The following is an 18,161-nucleotide window of genomic DNA, read 5'->3' as shown; positions in this document are numbered from 1 at the left end:
GGAATCTTGATTTTATAAAATTCCAATTCTCTATATGATATGGGAATTTCGATTTGATTTGGAGTGGAACTAAGTAGTCTAATAAAAATAATTCATCAAGTTTCTGGTAGTACTATCATAACAATTCTGATACTATTTGCTCAATTTTCTATGTCGTTTTCAATTCTCAATGTGTATTTTTTTTAATGACATCTCTTTACTATGTCGATAATATTAATGTTCCAAATATTGGAGAAGTTATTCACAACTATCAACTCGAGAAAGTTTTAGATAATACAAAAAACTCAGTGGTGTATATAGCAAAAAATAAAAAAACTAACGAGCAATTTGCTTTAAAGCTAATTAAGCACCGTGAAAGAATAACAGATAGAGTCAATACAGAAGCAGATCTTATGTCAAATTGTAAATGTCCATTTATTATTCAAGCTAAAGAAATTTTTGATTACCCTCCCTACAAATGTCTTGTCATGCCATTGGCCATGGCAGATATGAAAAATATTCTTAATAATTCTCAAAATCATCAATTGGACGAAGATCTTGTTAAAGAAGTTATTCGCTCAGCTCTTTTAGCACTTAAGTATTTGCACGAAAATCAAATTTGCCATCGGGATATTAAACCAGAGAATATTCTTTTCCTTGGCAAATCGGAAAATGAATTTCTTCAACTCACTGATTTTGGCTTTGCAACAAAAGTACAAGAAAATGAACTCTGCAATGAATACGTGGGAACACTTAATTATGCTGCTCCTGAAATTATTTCTGGCATTCCTTACAATAAATCAATTGATATATGGTCTCTTGGTGTTTCAATGTATATGCTATTGAGTGGCAGTAGCCATTTCCCCATAAATCCTGAGAGTACTCTTTGAAGATGCATTTTAACTGGTGCTTATCTTTTCCCTGCATCAAAATGGAGATCCATATCTAAAGACGCAAAAGATCTAATAAGTCACATGATAAAAGTTGATCCTGCTCAGAGATTTACAGTTCAACAATGTTTAGAACATTCTTGGTTCAAGTACATTACCCATTCAAAGAGTTGGACTAATATTCATTTAGCACCTAATTCAACTTAATTGTTCTCATGGTTAGCATGATTAATTAATCAATTACTTATGAATTCATTCCTAATCTTGTATATTTTTATTTTGTATTTTTTTGTAAAAAGTGACATTATGAAACATACTTTTGGAGAACTTTTTAATACCCCACTTTTTAATACTAAAGTGTCAATATACAATCTTAATATAGATATCAATGTTGATCAAAAAATCTTACTCATATCAGATTGTCATATTCAAGATATCCCTTTATTTAAAGCTGAACTTAAAAACCTTATAAACAAAGAACAACCAACCATTTTACTTGTTTTAGGTGATTTAGTAAACGGAAGTTGGCCGAAAGGTCCTGCTGTATTACAAGATTTGATGTTTGAATTCCAAAATTATTCAATTCCTACGTATATAATAGGTGGTAATCATGACAGAGCATATGTTGATGTCAATCAATCAATTCAAGGAGTTACATTAATTAAAGATACTGCCATACTTTTGAAAATTCATCAACAGCAAGCCAATCTTCTAAAAATTTATTTTGCTCATGACTTGCTTAATAATTTTCGTGTTCGAGATAAACATGCGTTTTCCTTTTTCGATTGGATTAAAAGCGGCGCCGAAAAAATCAATAGTGAAGATTGGCTTATATGTGGACATGCTCACACAAGTCTTCTTTCCAATTCGATTCGATGTGCATGTATAGGTCAGTATTCTCCAGAAAATAACATACGTTGCTATTCAATTCTAGAAATTATTAACAAAAATGCGAAATTATCCGAAAAAGTGATGATAACATAACACATTTATTTTTTTCAAATTGTATTACCAATATCATTTTTTAGACCGACCACTTTCATCCTTACAGTAATTCATATAACAACCGAAAATTGCTTTCCCCAGGAAATTCATCGAGATTATTATCTCAATTTTTTTTTCTCTACCAAATCTTGAGACAGAATATCGAGAACTCATACTATGATATACTTTAAGAAATTGCTTTGATATTTATATAAGGGCCAATTATTAATATAATCTTATAACGAAAAGAAAAAATAAAATAAACCAAATTTACTTTAACAACTCATTTAGTTTCAAATAATTTGTTTGCTTAATAAGTTTTATGAGTCAAAATTCATATTACTTTATAATTTTGTGAATAATTATTGAATCTTATAGAACTTTTTTATGGAACTTGTTTATCTGACGTAATTTGATAGAAGTGCAATCGGAAGCATGGTTTTAGGAAAAAGATAAATTGGCATGAATAATTTTTAGACAAATGATTATGTAAATTGATATCGTTAATTGGATTTCAATGTGCAGGTAGTGCTCTTTTTATGATAAGAAACAATCAGAAATCAAAAACTCACCGATGAAAAAATGTGACATCATATTAGAAACAATATGGAAGACCGAGCTAAAGAATACATCAAGGAGGCACAGAAGAAGTTAAACAAATTTTTCTCAACTGAAGCAAGCAAGAATGAGCAGGCAGCTCCATTATTTAATCTTGCCGGCAATTCATTTAAAGCAGCACGACTTTTCCAAGAAGCCGGTGAAGCTTATGAAAAATCAGCCGAATGCTACGAAAGAGCTCGCGATGTAAGCAGTTCAACTAACGAACTTCAAAATGCTGCAAAAGCTTATGCAAAGGCTCAGAATTTTTCAAAAGCCATTGACATGTTCATTAGGGCTGCAAACTTTTATAGAGAAAGTAACAAAACATCTCAGGCTGCAAAACTTCTTGTTGAAGCTTCTAAGGTCTTCTTAGAAGATGAAAATCAAGATCAAGCTGTTCAAGTCCTTGAAGAAGCAGTTCAGATATATGAAGATGAGAACCAACCTTCCTCAGCTTGTCAGCATATTACTACTATTGCAGATATCAAGAGTGGACAGAAGAATTATGTTGATGCATCCAAATTATACAGAAAGGTTGCCGAAATCCGTCTTGCAGATCGCTTAACACAACTTGCTGCCACGGAGTACATGGAAAAGGCAACACTTTGTCAACTTGCTGCCGGCGATCTTATTGGTGCTGAAAAAATGTGCGATGAGTTTGTCAATGCAGCTCCTCAATTTGATTCTACCCGCGAATACAAGCTTCTCAAAGCACTCTTTGAAGCATTTAGAAATCACGATAATCAAGCTCGCGCCACTGCCGTTGCAGAGTATGATTCAATTAAACGCCTTGATAAGTGGCACATAGAAGTTCATACAGATATCATGAATATTATCCAAGGCAACACAGGTGATGAAGAAGAAGAAAATGGCTTATTATAAGAATTTTTATTTCAAAATTTGATAAATTTAATATTTAATTTTCTTCATTAGATGATTATTTTAGAAAAGTCCACAATATTTTTTTTTGATAAAAGAATTCTGATTTGAATTAGACAAGTCTAATGTATTCCATAGATTTGCGAATATATTAATTCATTATTAACAAATCAAGAATACTATTTAAATCGAAAAAAAAAAACAATCGACCAAATTATTGTATATAGAATCTTTTATTTAATAAATGACGATTGGCTCATTTGGATCAGAGCACTGTTCAATTCTTGGATCAAGACCGAAAACTTGGGCAATGATGAGTTGGAAAAGTTTCTTAACATTAATGGAATGGGTATTTGAGCAGTACATTAAAGGAGCACCAATAGCTTGAGCAAATTTCTTAGCTTTGTTTGTGATTGCGATTTTTTCTTCTTCAGTTTGTTCAAAGTATAAATCGAACTTGTTTCCGACAAGGAATACACGAGCCGATGGGTTGCAATCATAAGCGCTCTTATACCAATCACGCAAGGCTGTTAAAGAAGTAATGTTTGAAAGATCAAACATGAAAATAAGAACATGTGCACCATCACAGCAGACAGGGAGCATATCCATGAATGATTTCTGTCCACCGATATCCCATATTACGATATTTACAGGGGTATTCTTTACAGTGATTTGACGTTCAAGGAATTGAACACCAAGAGTTGCAATGTAATCTTCGCTGAAAGTACCTTTGCAGTACTTAACCATAAGTGTGGTTTTTCCAACCATCGAAGAGCCGATAAGTGCAATCTTCACAGTAATTGCTGACTCGGTCATTAATTTTAAACCTACTTTACAAATATTCTCAAAAATTACTGATACTTTATCTATATATTTTCATAGCAAAAATAGAATGTTTAAAGAGTCAATATGATTTCCTAGAATATTTATTGAGAAAACATTTGAAACCATATAAAATGTTAAAAAGTGACATCACAAAATTGAGAATAATATCACTATCAGCTTATTATACGGGTATTATACTGACTATGAAATTAAAATAATTTCCGAAAATGACGATAATAAATTTTTAGGGGCTATCAGAAGTGGTTCCACACTGGATATTGGGTGTTAATGACTAACTGAAACCGTGATTAAATCGAGAATTAAGATAAGTTGAATGGATATCATTATCTAATTTCGATGATAGTATAATATTATTAGTATTTAGAGTATAAATCATTCTATACTCTCCATATCACAATATTTTTGATCTATATTCACAATAATGCTTAATATTTGGAGTTTTCAATTGCTAATACTATTAAATAAATAGGATTTTTCGTATTAAAGATTATTCACATGTATACTTGCTCAAAGTTTTCCAAAACGTATTGCAGAATATCGCTTTTCCAAATACAATTCGTGAGTATTAGATTAGAGTAGTATATGTTGAAGGGTTGTGTGACTTTTTTTGTAAACGTAAGAATTCATACAATATTGAACGATTTTGTATCATTTTTTTTAACATATGAAGTAAAAAATGTATGATTCTTACGGTTTTTATTCTTACGTTTTTGAATAAATCAAGATTTAAAAAATTGACTTCTTACGTAAAATTAAAACTAAGTTAAATTTATTTTTTTTATTTTTTATTTTATAATAAATGAGTATAACAACTAATTCATTGAAATCTTTAAAGTTCACTAATTCAGAATTAGAAAATATTTTAGAAAATTTTGGAGACGGTTCTTATCCAACATATATGCAGAATGTGAAAGAGTTTTCCAGATTGTTGAATGAATTTAAATATAACGGACCAATTACTAAAAAGGCTATAATGAGATATTTATATCCCAAAAAAGTTGAAAAACAGGAGAATATTCCTCTTTATGGTCCAGAGGACCTGGGCTCAGAGAGCCTTGAAACACCTCCTGAATATTTTGAAGAAAAAATTAAACAAGATGAATATTATAACGATGAGATTGAGAAATTGGAACAATTAAGAAATGAAATAGATGAAAGAATTAGTGAATTGAGAAATGCTGAGAATGAAGTAGAGGGTTTAATGAATATCCCAGCTTCAGAATCAGCAGTTCAGAAATCTCATGAAGAAAGATATAAAAATTATGTCTCAGAATCAACACAAAATTTATTAGATGGCGAAATAGATGAAACACTTTCAGAAGAAGGCACAAAATTTATTCATAAACATAAGCTTCAGTTTATTGACGATGGAGATTATCCATGTATATTACTTTCACCTCCTCTTGATTCTGAAAAATTCAAAAAAGCACTGAAAAATGTAACATATGCAACTAATACGATTAAGAAAGAAGACCATGATATTTACACAAATTATTATTTAAATAAATGTACAGGTGTTGATAAAGTTTTTGATTTGTTAGATAAAATATCAAAAGAAACAATTGGTACATATAAAATTTTATGCGATTGTGGTTTCATTATTGAAGATACCAATAATGTTTCATATGAAAGAACAGCACCGAAGGAAGACGAAGTTGAAAGGTCTATACCATTCGTTATTAAGAACATAAAAGATATGAAAACTTATAAACATTATATTTATTCATTTATTTCAGAAAAAATGGAAGCAACCCATAAAACATCTTCTCATCATTTTATAGCTATTCATACATTCCTTTTCAAAGTTGTGAAATTAAATAAGACAGGAATTAGATTTAATGTATCAGGGTACGCATTCTTGAGTAAATTAAAATGTATTCGTCACGTCGCAGATGATAAAAATTTATGTGTTCTTAATTCATTTTATGGACTTTAGCCCTGGACTCTCTGAGTCTCGGACTTTAAAAAAAATAAACTTTATTTTTATTTATTTTTTAATTTTTATTCTTACATAAATGAACAAAAATGGAACAGCTAAAATGAATGATAATCAAATAAGAGCAGAAGGTAGAAGGTTATTTAAACGCTTCTATAACATTCCTGATGGTGTTAATCCTAAAACTCGTAGAAGTTATTTAAATGAAGCCATAGATGCATATGAAGGATTTGACATTTCATCAGAAAGTGAGAGGTTAGCAAGAATGTTAAACGTTAATATTGATTTTTATTATTGTGACCCTCAACCAGAAGACGTAGACATTAACAAGGTAGACTTTCCATTAGTGGAATCAATAATGATAGATCCAGAATTTGAAACAGTAAATATTTTATTAACACAGAGTCCATGTGGAAAACTTCACGCTGACAGAATTACAGACGTTGAAGCACTCACAGGATATAAAGTTTGCCCCTTTTGCAAAGAAGAAGTATATTCTATCCGTGATGATCCAGAAAGGAAAAACCAAAGAAGATTTTTAAAACATTGTGAGAAATGTAAAGAAAATAATGGAAGATTAATTCAAGACGTTCAATTGCAAAACACACAACAACCATATGCACCACATATCACGAAACAGAAGATATATCAATGGCTATTAGCACATAATTTGCAGGAATATTATAAACCAACAAGATATTATATTACTTTTGACTTCGAAACATTAGAGACTAAAGAAGAACTTCAACTTTCTGAATGTGCAACTTTGAACGCTTACTTAAAACCATTTATGGTATCATCAACTGTCAAAATAAAGCCGCAAAGCGGCGAGGTCGTAGACCGTGATAAAACATTTACGAGGAATTTTTGCTTAACATCAAGTGATTCGTTCATCTCTGATTGGATTGAATTTTTATTTTCAACCTGTTCATTAGTTGCTAAATCAAATATTGAACAATATGAAGAATTAATGAATACATTAAATGAGAAACAAAAGGAAGCAATGAAAGAGCTTTTAGATGAAGAATTTAATAAAGTGAATATCATTGGTTTTAATTCGGGAAAGTTTGATTTAAATTTAATTCTTCGTGATTTAAACACTGCAAAATGGAAAATAAAATCAATGCTTAGATAACGCAAAATACTGGTATTTGGTTTTCATTTATGATTTTATGTATAAATGCTTGAATGTTAATCGTTTTCATTTCATTGAAGGTGATACTGATTCATCTTATTGGGCAATCGCTGGCGACCCAAATCTTCCTAACACTCAAGCATTTCAAGCAATTGTTACCGATAAACAATTTTATGATAAAAACATTTTCAAATTCGCACCTTTTGATTTCTTTTGTTTTGATGAGAAATTTAAACCTAAATTAAAGAATAAAGCTGAAGAAAAAGCACATGAGAAGAAGTTATTGGGTTTAGCAATTGAGAAACAAGGTGATAACATGGTTGCTTTATGTCCTAAGTGTTATACATCATTCAACGGTTCAATTGATGGAAGTGATTTTAAAAAGATTGCACAAAAAATGAAAGGTGTTAGTTTACGACAAAATAAACAATTAACACCTAAAAATTATTTGGATATAATAAATGATAAAGTGATATTTGATGGTCAAAATATTAATTTACAACTTAAAAATGGGTCAATGACTCGCTTAACAATTGGTAAGACTGCATTAACAGGAGCACACACTAAGGCTGTATGTTGTGAAAATGGATGTTGTATGCCATTTATTTAATACAATTTAAAATTTTATTCTTAATGAAATGCCACAGAAGAGACAAAAGGAACCGTTAATGATGGCTTTGATACTATGATTCAAAGAGGTGGGCACCCTTAAAACATTGATTTTATTTTTATATAAATGAATAGCGTAGATTTAAAAATTTTAATTGATGATTTAGTACTTAATCAAAATTTTCTTAGTTATTACGATTTAAAATCATATCTCCAAAAACATGATAAAAATATAACGGGTGATGATATGGAATATTATTATCCATATTATAAAAATGAAATTTTGAAATATCATGATAAAATAATTTCTGAAATTAAAGACAAAATTAAAAATAATGAATATTCAAAGGGAAAAACTAAATCACAGCTTAAACAGTTGAAAGATTTCAAAAATAAAGTATTAACAGAAGAAGATATTGATGAATTATATAATTTATATAATCCTGAGCCGCAAAAGCCGAAGGAACAAAAACCAAAGCCGCAAAACACCCAGGTCCTTCAGACCATAAATGATGCACAAGCTTTAATTTATGATTCATTAGTTAAACCATATTCAGCCCGACTTTTAAATGAAGATCAACTTTTGGAATTCATCCTTCAACATAAACTCGAAGCGGGAAAGTATATCAAACCTTTATATACAGCATATTTAAAACAAATGAATAGAATACATCCAGAATTAATGAAGGAAGGAATGAAATCCAAAATCAAAGCAGATAAAATTAAACCACTTGCAACACCAAAACCTCCAACGACAGTACCTCCTCCTCCTTCAGTTAATCCTTCATCATTCACTTTATTATATCCATTTCAAACATTAAAGAAGCAAAAAGATTTTAAAAAGGATTTCAAGATATTAAATAAACCAATTGACCAAAATTCAACCGTTAAAGGAAAAATTTAGTCGCCCTTCATTTGCACCATATCCATATTCATACGAAATCGATCATCTGGAATATTCAAAAGGAAACGTTACTTATTTATTTGTCATTAACATTAACACTAGATATTTATATTGCATTCCGGTGAAAGGGAAAACAGAACAGGAAACAAGAAGAGCTATTCAATACTTACTAGATCATGAAAGAGTAGATAATATCAGGGGTGATGGTGATAAAGGATTTCAGGCAGCTATGACTCATTATTTCCCACAAATTAATTTTTTCTTTTCATCCTCTCCATATACGTTTCATAATAAAATAGTTGATGCGGTAATGAGAACTCTTAGAGATGCGTTAGGGGTTAACGGTCAGATATACTGGGATGGAAATCATGACTCCATCATACAGCAGTTAGTATATTATTACAATAATACATGGCATAGAACTATAAACATGAAACCAGTGGAAATGAAAAATGATACTTCAAAAGAATGGGAATATATTAGAAAGCAAATGGAAAGGTTGAATGATGTTAAACGTGAACAAATTAATTCGGGGCTCATGAATTTTAAACAAGGAAATAAAGTTTTAATTCATCTCGATTATGGAAAAACTGATAAATCAATGACAAAAAGAAGACGAAGATTTGACACAATAGCTAAACGCACCTTTGGACACCCTATATTAACGGTAATGCATTAGTTGAAGTTGACAATAAATTAATAGAAATTCCGATTTATTTTATTACTCCATTATATTTAAATAATATTTAATTTTTTTTTATTTCGTAAGAAATGAGTGACAACGAAGCAGTCAAGAGTCCAGACGATGAATATAAAAAGAAACTAAACAGAATTAAATCAAAAATATGCTATTACAAAAAGAAGCCACAATGCGGTGGGGTTGATGCCCATAAAACTAATGGAACTGAAAACGATAAAGAAATAATCGAAAAATTAGAAACTTACCGTTCAATCCTTAAACTGAGTGAAGCAAAAATAAAAGAATTTAATAGAATAAATAAATTGATTGGAAGAGATGAATTTAATAAAGATGAATTTTTAAACTCAATCCAAATTTAATTTTTATTCCTCTTTGACAACATCTCTCTTTCCATCATTACTGCATAACCGCATTTTCTCAGTTTTAGTGGTTTGTTATTTTTAGCAAGTTCTCGCATCATTTTTATCGTTTCCTCCCTTGTTATGATTCGTGGTAAATTTTGAGCTTGTGGGGTATTCATTTATGATAAAAATAAAAATTTAAATTATGCCGTTCTAAAGTTTGTGACAACATGACATTTTGACAACAGTCCCGGAAATGATTTGTCATGACTTCATCGTAATGAGTGTAAATAACCCAAAAATAATGTTTTCATTAATGGTTTCAGGTTATTCAATAATTAATTATTTTTGAAGAACTGAAGGGGTCACCGGGTCACCAGGTCACCAGGTCATTTAACTTCTCTGAAAAAATGAGACAACATGACATTTTGACAACATCATGGGTTATTCAATAATTAATTATTTTTGAAGAACTGAAGGGGTCACCAGGTCACCAGGTCACCAGGTTATTTAACTTCTCTGAAAAAATGAGACAACATGACATTTTGACAACATCATGGGTTATTCAATAATTAATTATTTTTGAAGAACTGAAGGGGTCACCAGGTCACCAGGTCACCAGGTTATTTAACTTCTCTGAAAAAATGAGACAACATGACATTTTGACAACATCACAGGAGGAAGGCAAAAATAAATTCCAGTCATACTTTATAAAGCTTCATTCACAGGTATTTCATCGTCAGTAAATGATTCCTCATTATCGTTTGGTTCAATTTGTTTATATAATCCTTTCATTTCTTCTTTCAAAACATAATACCATGTTTGTTTACCATCTATTTTTCTTTGTTTCCTTTCACATTTATCCTTAATGCTCATTTGAAAGTTTTTGTCTTTCATGTCTGATGGTTTGCAGAATAGAGCATTTTTACACGTCATACCTGCACATAATTCATCATAATGTGTATTTATCCATTCATCTAAAGGATTTGTTGATAATTCAATTAAATCTTGTTTGGCTTCAGTCATCGGTATGATTCGTACATTAAATGATGAAAGGTCATATTGCATAAAATATGTTAAAAGGTTATCATAAAATTCCTTAGTGCATGAATCCATTAAATTCTTGAAGTAATCAAATTGACCCTTGAATTTACCATTAACTCTTAAAACTACGTATCTTCTGTCTCCAACTTCAATTTTGACAGGGTAGACGTTGTTAGTTACGAAAATGAAGTTTGCAACATTCTGAGCAGTTCTTCTGGGTTGATTCTTTTCATTAATTCTAATCTCATTATCCGTAATAATTGATTTCAAAGCGTTGAAGTTTGCAAGTCTGTCTTCACCTACATTCTTGAGTTCATTAAGTACAAGAAACATTTTATTTTCAACTACTGAGTTGAAATTACCCGTTAGCTCACTTATTTCAGTAATGTTTTTACATGAATAACCTGCGAGAAGTTCAGAAATAATGTCTGTAAATCTGTTTTTACCTGTTCCCTGAAGTCCTTTCAAAATAATTGCTGTTTCATTCTTGATTCCAGGATGTTGAATCATTTGATGCAATCCAGCCGAGAAGGTATTTATACACTTCATCATTATTATCACAAATGGCTTCTTTAATGAAATTCATAAACATCTCAATTTTTGAGTAATCAGGCTTTTCAAGAATGTTGTATTTATAACCCTGAAACGTTGAGAAAACATCTGGGGAATCAGATTTAAAGCAAACACCCTTAACGGTTAATGAGGATAATTGATTTAGTAGTACATCCCATGCTGTTATGGTTTTACCTTCTTCTTTAAATAATTTAATCATTTTGAGTGACTCTTTCATGTTTGATTGAAGAACGAATGATATTTGATTCATTTTGTCGTGTGGATATTATAGTCCTTTTGAATGAAATATTTATTTCCACAATCTACAAAACGGATTACACGTGATAAATCCTCAATTACTTCAGAACTGTTTTTATACTGATGATTTTCAGCCCTGCGTCTAATATCTGTTATCAAAAACGAGTCATCAAGTTTGATATCAAATGTTATTTTTGGCTTACGTAATAAAGGTAAAACATATTCATCATAATATTCCTTTTGATAAAGTTTTAGAATCTTCACCAAAACAAATGGAGAAGTCATTAAATGTGCATATCTACTACGTGCTTTTTCAAAATTACTTTTTGCATTTTCAGTTAAATTGCAGAAATTATAAACGTTATCGTATGCTTCATTAATTAAATGATTAGGTAACGAATTAATTGCTTGAAACAGTGTGAATAATGTAACTTCTTTTTCTAAATTCATGTTTCCACCGTCATTATGTACTTCAAAATCACAGATGCCATCAACTATGCTCTGGGCAAGTTTATCGTCAATGTTTACATCTTTGTTTTCATTCATTATACTCTTTATTTCTTCGTTCTTCTGTTCAACTCTTACCTTAATATTCAAATCATTTAATATATCATTCACTGTTCTAGTTAATGTTGAATCATAACTTCCACGAATGAATGAGTATGTATTGATTGGTTCTGTTGCATTCTTGCGAACTCTTGATTCAGCCATAACCACTAATGAACGCTTTGAATCATCCATAGAAGTCATGATATCAATATCATAATCATTGCAGGAATAACATTTAATCATTCTGTTCGAAACTGCATAGAAGAAATTAGTGTTGCAATAAATGTGAAGACCTCCTGAAGCGGTTTTAACGATAACATCTTTATCCGAAAGTTTTGATAGAATGTCTTTTCTAACTGTTTCTTTAAGTTCATCATTGTATGATTTATTGATATCAACATCTATAATCGTTAAATTTGAAATTTTATTTACTAATAAAGCTGTACCAGTTTTCCTTCCTCTTCCTCCATCATGTTTGAGGTAGTTATGTAAATCAATCTTGTTTTCACCAATTCTTTCGTTGAGGGTTTTAGTTTCTGCCACAACTAATTCCTCAGCTAATGAATCAATAACTTGTTCATCAGAAACGATATAGTTGTTGTTGTTGTTTGTTGCTGTCATTTATATAGGAATAAAAAAATAAAAATAATTTTAAAACTAACTTTATTTTTGGACTACATCAAATTTTCGTAAATGTTGTCAAAATGTCATGTTGTCACATTTTTTCAGAGAAGTTAAATGACCTGGTGACCTGGTGACCCCTTCAGTTCTTCAAAAATAAGTCATAACTACCTTCCTCCTGTGATGTTGTCAAAATGTCATGTTGTCACATTTTTTCAGAGAAGTTAAATGACCTGGTGACCTGGTGACCTGGTGACCCCTTCAGTTCTTCAAAATAATTAATTATTGAATAACCTAAATCATTTACTCACAATATTTTTGTACAAAACGACCCCAAGTTTTAACTTCTTTTCTGCAGTTCATCCATTACTTCATTACCTAATTAATTACAAACATAAAATATATTTAGTTCATTCGGTAAGCCCAGACCTTTGGGTCAAGCACATTCATTGAACTCTATACCATGCGAATACAGTCATAAATGGTGGCATGTATTCTTTACTTTGTCCCGTTGTTTGTGTATATCCTGAAACGAAATGTGTATGGTTTCCTTCTCCCTGAGTGTCACTCCAGTAACAATTTATAGCAAACTTAACGTCGTCTTTAACATCATATCCTTTACCTTTTGTCATTCCTGACCAATCCCAATATCTATGCTTATGCCAACCCGCTTGAGATGTACTTAAATCTATGTAGTGACTGTGTGCAGGTAAATTTTCACCTGAAATCGTTTTACTTCCTCCTGTTTCCTTTGAAGAGTTTGCACAATACAAAAACCTGTCAACTATTTGTTCCCATGCACCAACACCAAACATTACTTGAGGACCTCTTGCATCCATAGATGTATAAATAGAACCTACTGGGTTCATTAAATCAAACATATGAGATAATATAGGATTGTCTCTTTTGAACTTAAAATATAGTGTAACTATTTCAGGTTTCTTCTGGTTTGTGTCAGAATATTTTTTATAATATAATCTTATGTTTTCAGGGTAGGTAAAATCTTGACTATAATATTTATTTCTGTCATCTGTATAATAATATACTATTCTCGTTTTTTCTATTGCATTATATCTTTTATATCTATAATAATCTAAATATAATGTTAGCTTTTGTTCATCTACATGTGGTGTTCTGTCGTCATCTCCATAGTCATAATAATATGGTGCTGGAGCTGGGTCAGCCAACGTCATACCTGCCATTTCATAAACTCTTAAATATTTCTTTTGTTCGTCTCCATATATGTTTAAGTAGCAGTTGTTGTCTAATGGAACTTTAACTTGTGTTCCATCATTCTTTATATAGCCTACATACATTTCATTGTTATTTTTCGGAATGAGTTTACACCGTATACCATTTTTTAAGGAGTGTACAAACTCCCATCTAAAATATTTGTTTTCTTCATTGACAGAAAAGTCACCAACAATAGTTTCAATATTTTTAGTTGTTCCTATCAAACTTTGGTATATTTCGTTAACATATTCCTTATCCACCTTCTTCTCTAACTCATCGTTAACATATTCCTTATCCACCTTCTTCTCTAACTCATCGTTAACATATGTTTTATCCGCTTTAAGGTCTAAACATCCTGAAACCCATCCTGTATCAGCTTTAGTTTTTAAAATCTTTGATGTCCATTCATGATACCATTCAACCCTTTCTTTAATTTCATTATCTTTTTCATCCACATATTCCTTATCTGCCTTCTTCATTATGTCATTTAGGAAACCTTTTATGAATTCCTCATTTAAATTAAATCTTCCAATCTTCAAAACTTTAGGAAATGCATTTAATGCGTAATATCTCTGTTCTTCTGGTGGAATTGATGTTATATCATCCGTTATTCCTTTAATTTTTGAATTCATAAATAAAATTTCTTTTATATTTGATATCACTGCACCACCCTTGCAAACGAATTCGAAATGGTCATTTTTCAATACTATCTCCAAATCTCCATATTTCAACCTTTGCGTTTGTTCTGCCGTCTTTGAATTATATGCATATATGGCGTATGTAATGGTCTGAGGGACCTGGGTGCTTTGTGCCTTAAGTTGTTGTGGTTGCTGTTGTTTAATCATTTATTATGATTTAAAAATAAATATTTAATCTGTTATCTCATCAGCTATTTTTTCTATTTGAAATTGCCATAATATTTCATTCATAAATTCTAAATCACAATCAAATAGGTCAGTTATTCTAAATTTAATATTTGATAAATCTTTTGAATGAAGAATAAATGAATTCCCGGATAATTGAAACGGATATGATAAAGAAAATGTGTTTAAGTTGATGGATAAAATGTTTTGTATTGATGGGTAAGAGTTAGGGTCAAATGTTTGATGTGAAAATCTCATTGGGGTATTAACTTTATCACATTTGATTAAAATGAAATTGGAACCAGTGTCAGAATACAAAACATCCCCAACATCTTTTTCAAAATTTAATATTCCCAACAATGAACGAAGATGAGGAGTACAAAATTTAATTTTCAGCGGGAATTTAATAAGGTTATTTATTTCATCAAGTTCAAAAAGTTTATCGGGTTTTGATTTAAAATTTTCTTCATACCATACGATAAATGATTCATTTAAATAACTTAAAATCATGTTAATATCCCATTTCGCTATCACATTATTTATATACATATCATACGTTTTTTCACGGTCATCTTTAATAAATGATATATAATCTGAAGGGTCTAAAAGAATAGGATTAAATTTACCACTCACAGAAACGAGAGTAACATTATAAATTCCGCTAACTGTTAAATTTAATTCACAGTTATTATTCGAAATAATATTGATAATTGACATTTTTATTACGATTAAAAATATGGTAAAGCGTTATTTTCCAGTGATAAATAAAACTAGAATAAGATTACCTCAAGAATTCATAAATTCAACGAATAAGAAATTCATTCATGTTATAAATTTTAGTGTTTTCAGAAAATATGAGTCAATGTCATATTCATCAACAGGTTATATTTCACTTCATTCAAATTTAGTTCAATCAAACCCATATAATGACCATTTCATAAGATTTTCAGATGGTATTAAAAATGTAATTGATAGATTAAAATATGAACAGATTGACAATATCGAATTTTTGGAATTTTGGTTTAAATATCCCGATGGAAAAAAGATTGAAGTTAAAGATAAAGCTGATACTATAACAAAAACAATTACAATGACCGATCCGGATAGTGGGGAACAAAAAGAATAAAACAAACGATAGAAACTGGTGAAAGGTCAATTATTATTGATTATGATTCAAAGGATTATTATTCGATAATGTTAATGCTTGAATATTAAATAGTCTTAACAAAGAATTTTTCAAGTGATATTTTATATTCATCAACTATTTTATTATAAATATCATTATATGTTAAATGAAGTTCAGTTGTTGTTCCGTTCTTTGATATCTTAATTGTGCTAATATCCTTTATAGGATTTATTTTTGCAACTGTTCCGCAGCATGAAACCTCATCATCTATGAAAAATTGAATCTTAACGTCTGAATCTTGAACATCACAAAGAATGGCGATAATGTGAATTAATGATTCATAAGGTAAAATAATTAAACCGGATTGGTCAATTAAATTTATTATTGAATCATAATTATTAATTATTATATCACGGTAAATTTTCATTAATTCAGAATTAATGTCTATTTTATATGGCGCATTGCAACTGGAATCGTAGATTCCTGGGTTCTCGATGTTTGATGAAAGAGGTGGGGGGTATGTTGGATAAGTGGGAATTTCAACAGGTTCTTTACCGGGTTCAGATAAAATGATTGGGTCTCCATCTTCTTTATTTTGCTCCTCCTCCTTTTTCGGTAAGTCACGAGTTAATAAATTGGACTGTGTTGCTGACCTTGTTAATTCAGGGCTAACATTAACTTTAACATTTTGAATAATTCGTGATTTATCATCATTTACGTTATAACCAACCGTAATCTCTGCTTTTGCGTTTGTGTTCTTTTGACTTGTGAAACGTCTTCTCATTTATAATTGAATAAAAAAAAGAAAAATATATTTAAAGTTTTATTTAGTTGTTACGGTAATATCCCAAGGTTCATCATTGTTTGCTTATACTTTCTTTGTAACTGCACCAATTATGTTATTGATATTGCTTTGAGTTTCTTCCAGTCTTATTTTATCATTTACAATATCTTTAATCATTTCATTACATGCATTCTTAAAACCATCTGATTTTTCTAATTTACGTCTATCACTTTCTTTAATTAAATCAAAGTTATAACCTTGTTGAGAATAAAGTGGTTTCTTTATCAATTCCTTGAACGCTTCTGAAAGTGAAGATGAAGAAATTCTTGCCACTTGAATTGGTTTAAATTCTGCTTTCATTGCTTCTTTCTGTTCATTGAACACTGGATCGAATAAAGCAACTTTAAAGAATTTCATAGCTGGAATTTCAGGTCTAATATTTGCATATTGACCATCAAACTGGTTAGAATATCGTGGTAATCCATCCGGTCCCTCTTCAATAGCATTTAATTCTTCATTGAAATAAGAATATGGATTATAACGGTATGAATTAATTGGACCATTTTCACCTTCTCCAATGTATTGTTTAACAGCTTTTCCATTTTCATCAAATTGCATAGGATAACGTTCATTATATGCTTTACGTTTAGGATAATCAGTTATCGTTAATTTGTAACCATTTATGACTTTAATATTACCTTGACCATCAGTAACGAAAACTTCATTTATACATCAGGTTTTCCATTTGGACCGTAATGTCTGCTTCGTGTGCTTCCCAATTTGGACCATGACGTTTGGCATATGCTTGAGCTTCTGGTAATGTTAAAACGTTTCTCATTTGTTTAACATCCTTTTGAAGACCGGCAACAATGTGGACTAATTCTTTCATTCCGTCTGGAACTTTCATAGTTCTATATATGCACCCTTTTTTTTGTCCCTTGTTTTAATGGAACCTGTAGAAGATTTGCTATTTCTGTCATGTTTAATTATAAATAAAAAATAAAAATTAATTATAAAAAGTTAATCAAATTTAACACTTCCTTTATTTAAATCAACTATTATTTTTCCATGTTCACCTAATTGCTGATATTGTGTGCAAAGTTCATTAATGCTCATTGGTAAATTCACTTGATAAAGCATAACGTTCAACTGTTGACGACTAAAACCACTGAAAATGAAAAGTGTTGATAGATTTGATTTAATGTTTGTGCTTAATGCTTTGAAGTATTGAACAGCCATAAAGAATGAACACTGAATGTGTCGACATTGAGTTAATAACTGATTAAAATATGATTTCTCATTTGTTATTAGTTTTGATTTCACCGCAT

General features: G+C 30.3%; 11 protein-coding genes and 1 pseudogene across 12 annotated transcripts, besides 2 other annotated features; 6 read left to right on the top strand and 6 right to left on the bottom strand.

Moving 5' to 3' along the window:
- Positions 1-168: 168 nt before the first annotated feature.
- On the top strand, positions 169-2,139 carry TVAGG3_0875300 (protein serine/threonine kinase protein; the record flags this gene model as incomplete). The annotated part of the gene is made up of 1 exon (XM_001299883.1): positions 186-869. One exon carries the CDS (start codon positions 186-188, stop codon positions 867-869), a length of 684 nt encoding a protein of 227 aa, XP_001299884.1.
- Positions 2,140-2,390: 251 nt separating this feature from the next.
- On the top strand, positions 2,391-3,381 carry TVAGG3_0875290 (SNARE complex disassembly protein family; the record flags this gene model as incomplete). The annotated part of the gene is made up of 1 exon (XM_001299882.2): positions 2,460-3,335. The coding sequence occupies one exon, from the start codon at positions 2,460-2,462 to the stop codon at positions 3,333-3,335; it is 876 nt and encodes a 291-aa protein (XP_001299883.1).
- Positions 3,382-3,543: 162 nt separating this feature from the next.
- Positions 3,544-4,158, bottom strand: TVAGG3_0875280 (septation initiation signaling; the record flags this gene model as incomplete). Its single annotated transcript, XM_001299881.2, has 1 exon — positions 3,570-4,148. The coding sequence occupies one exon, from the start codon at positions 4,146-4,148 to the stop codon at positions 3,570-3,572; it is 579 nt and encodes a 192-aa protein (XP_001299882.1).
- A 529-nt stretch (positions 4,159-4,687) lies between these two features.
- Positions 4,688-4,752: a mobile genetic element.
- Positions 4,753-4,977: 225 nt separating this feature from the next.
- TVAGG3_0875260 (uncharacterized protein) lies at positions 4,978-6,114 on the top strand (the record flags this gene model as incomplete). Its single annotated transcript, XM_051250224.1, has 1 exon — positions 4,978-6,114. One exon carries the CDS (start codon positions 4,978-4,980, stop codon positions 6,112-6,114), a length of 1,137 nt encoding a protein of 378 aa, XP_051085699.1.
- A 79-nt stretch (positions 6,115-6,193) lies between these two features.
- TVAGG3_0875250 (uncharacterized protein) lies at positions 6,194-7,249 on the top strand (the record flags this gene model as incomplete). The annotated part of the gene is made up of 1 exon (XM_051250223.1): positions 6,194-7,249. The coding sequence occupies one exon, from the start codon at positions 6,194-6,196 to the stop codon at positions 7,247-7,249; it is 1,056 nt and encodes a 351-aa protein (XP_051085698.1).
- Positions 7,250-7,286: 37 nt separating this feature from the next.
- Positions 7,287-7,859, top strand: TVAGG3_0875240 (DNA/RNA polymerase superfamily; the record flags this gene model as incomplete). The annotated part of the gene is made up of 1 exon (XM_051250222.1): positions 7,287-7,859. One exon carries the CDS (start codon positions 7,287-7,289, stop codon positions 7,857-7,859), a length of 573 nt encoding a protein of 190 aa, XP_051085697.1.
- Positions 7,860-8,730: 871 nt separating this feature from the next.
- Positions 8,731-18,161: part of a mobile genetic element that runs on past the window's edge.
- TVAGG3_0875230 (uncharacterized protein) lies at positions 9,534-9,821 on the top strand (the record flags this gene model as incomplete). The annotated part of the gene is made up of 1 exon (XM_001299880.1): positions 9,534-9,821. One exon carries the CDS (start codon positions 9,534-9,536, stop codon positions 9,819-9,821), a length of 288 nt encoding a protein of 95 aa, XP_001299881.1.
- TVAGG3_0875220 lies at positions 10,512-11,670 on the bottom strand (annotated as a pseudogene). Its single transcript has one exon. A coding segment is annotated over exon 1 (1,159 nt).
- TVAGG3_0875210 (uncharacterized protein) lies at positions 11,839-12,407 on the bottom strand (the record flags this gene model as incomplete). The annotated part of the gene is made up of 1 exon (XM_051250221.1): positions 11,839-12,407. A coding segment is annotated over one exon (569 nt), but the record flags the coding sequence as incomplete, so codon positions are not given.
- TVAGG3_0875200 (phage tail repeat-like family) lies at positions 13,396-14,692 on the bottom strand (the record flags this gene model as incomplete). Its single annotated transcript, XM_051250220.1, has 1 exon — positions 13,396-14,692. A coding segment is annotated over one exon (1,297 nt), but the record flags the coding sequence as incomplete, so codon positions are not given.
- On the bottom strand, positions 16,135-16,833 carry TVAGG3_0875190 (uncharacterized protein; the record flags this gene model as incomplete). The annotated part of the gene is made up of 1 exon (XM_051250219.1): positions 16,135-16,833. The coding sequence occupies one exon, from the start codon at positions 16,831-16,833 to the stop codon at positions 16,135-16,137; it is 699 nt and encodes a 232-aa protein (XP_051085694.1).
- On the bottom strand, positions 16,918-17,451 carry TVAGG3_0875180 (uncharacterized protein; the record flags this gene model as incomplete). Its single annotated transcript, XM_051250218.1, has 1 exon — positions 16,918-17,451. One exon carries the CDS (start codon positions 17,449-17,451, stop codon positions 16,918-16,920), a length of 534 nt encoding a protein of 177 aa, XP_051085693.1.

The sequence above is a fragment of the Trichomonas vaginalis genome, chromosome VI (assembly GCF_026262505.1).
Source record: "Trichomonas vaginalis G3 chromosome VI, whole genome shotgun sequence".
Lineage (NCBI taxonomy): Eukaryota > Parabasalia > Trichomonadida > Trichomonadidae > Trichomonas > Trichomonas vaginalis.
This window is presented reverse-complemented; position numbering and strand designations above follow the sequence as displayed.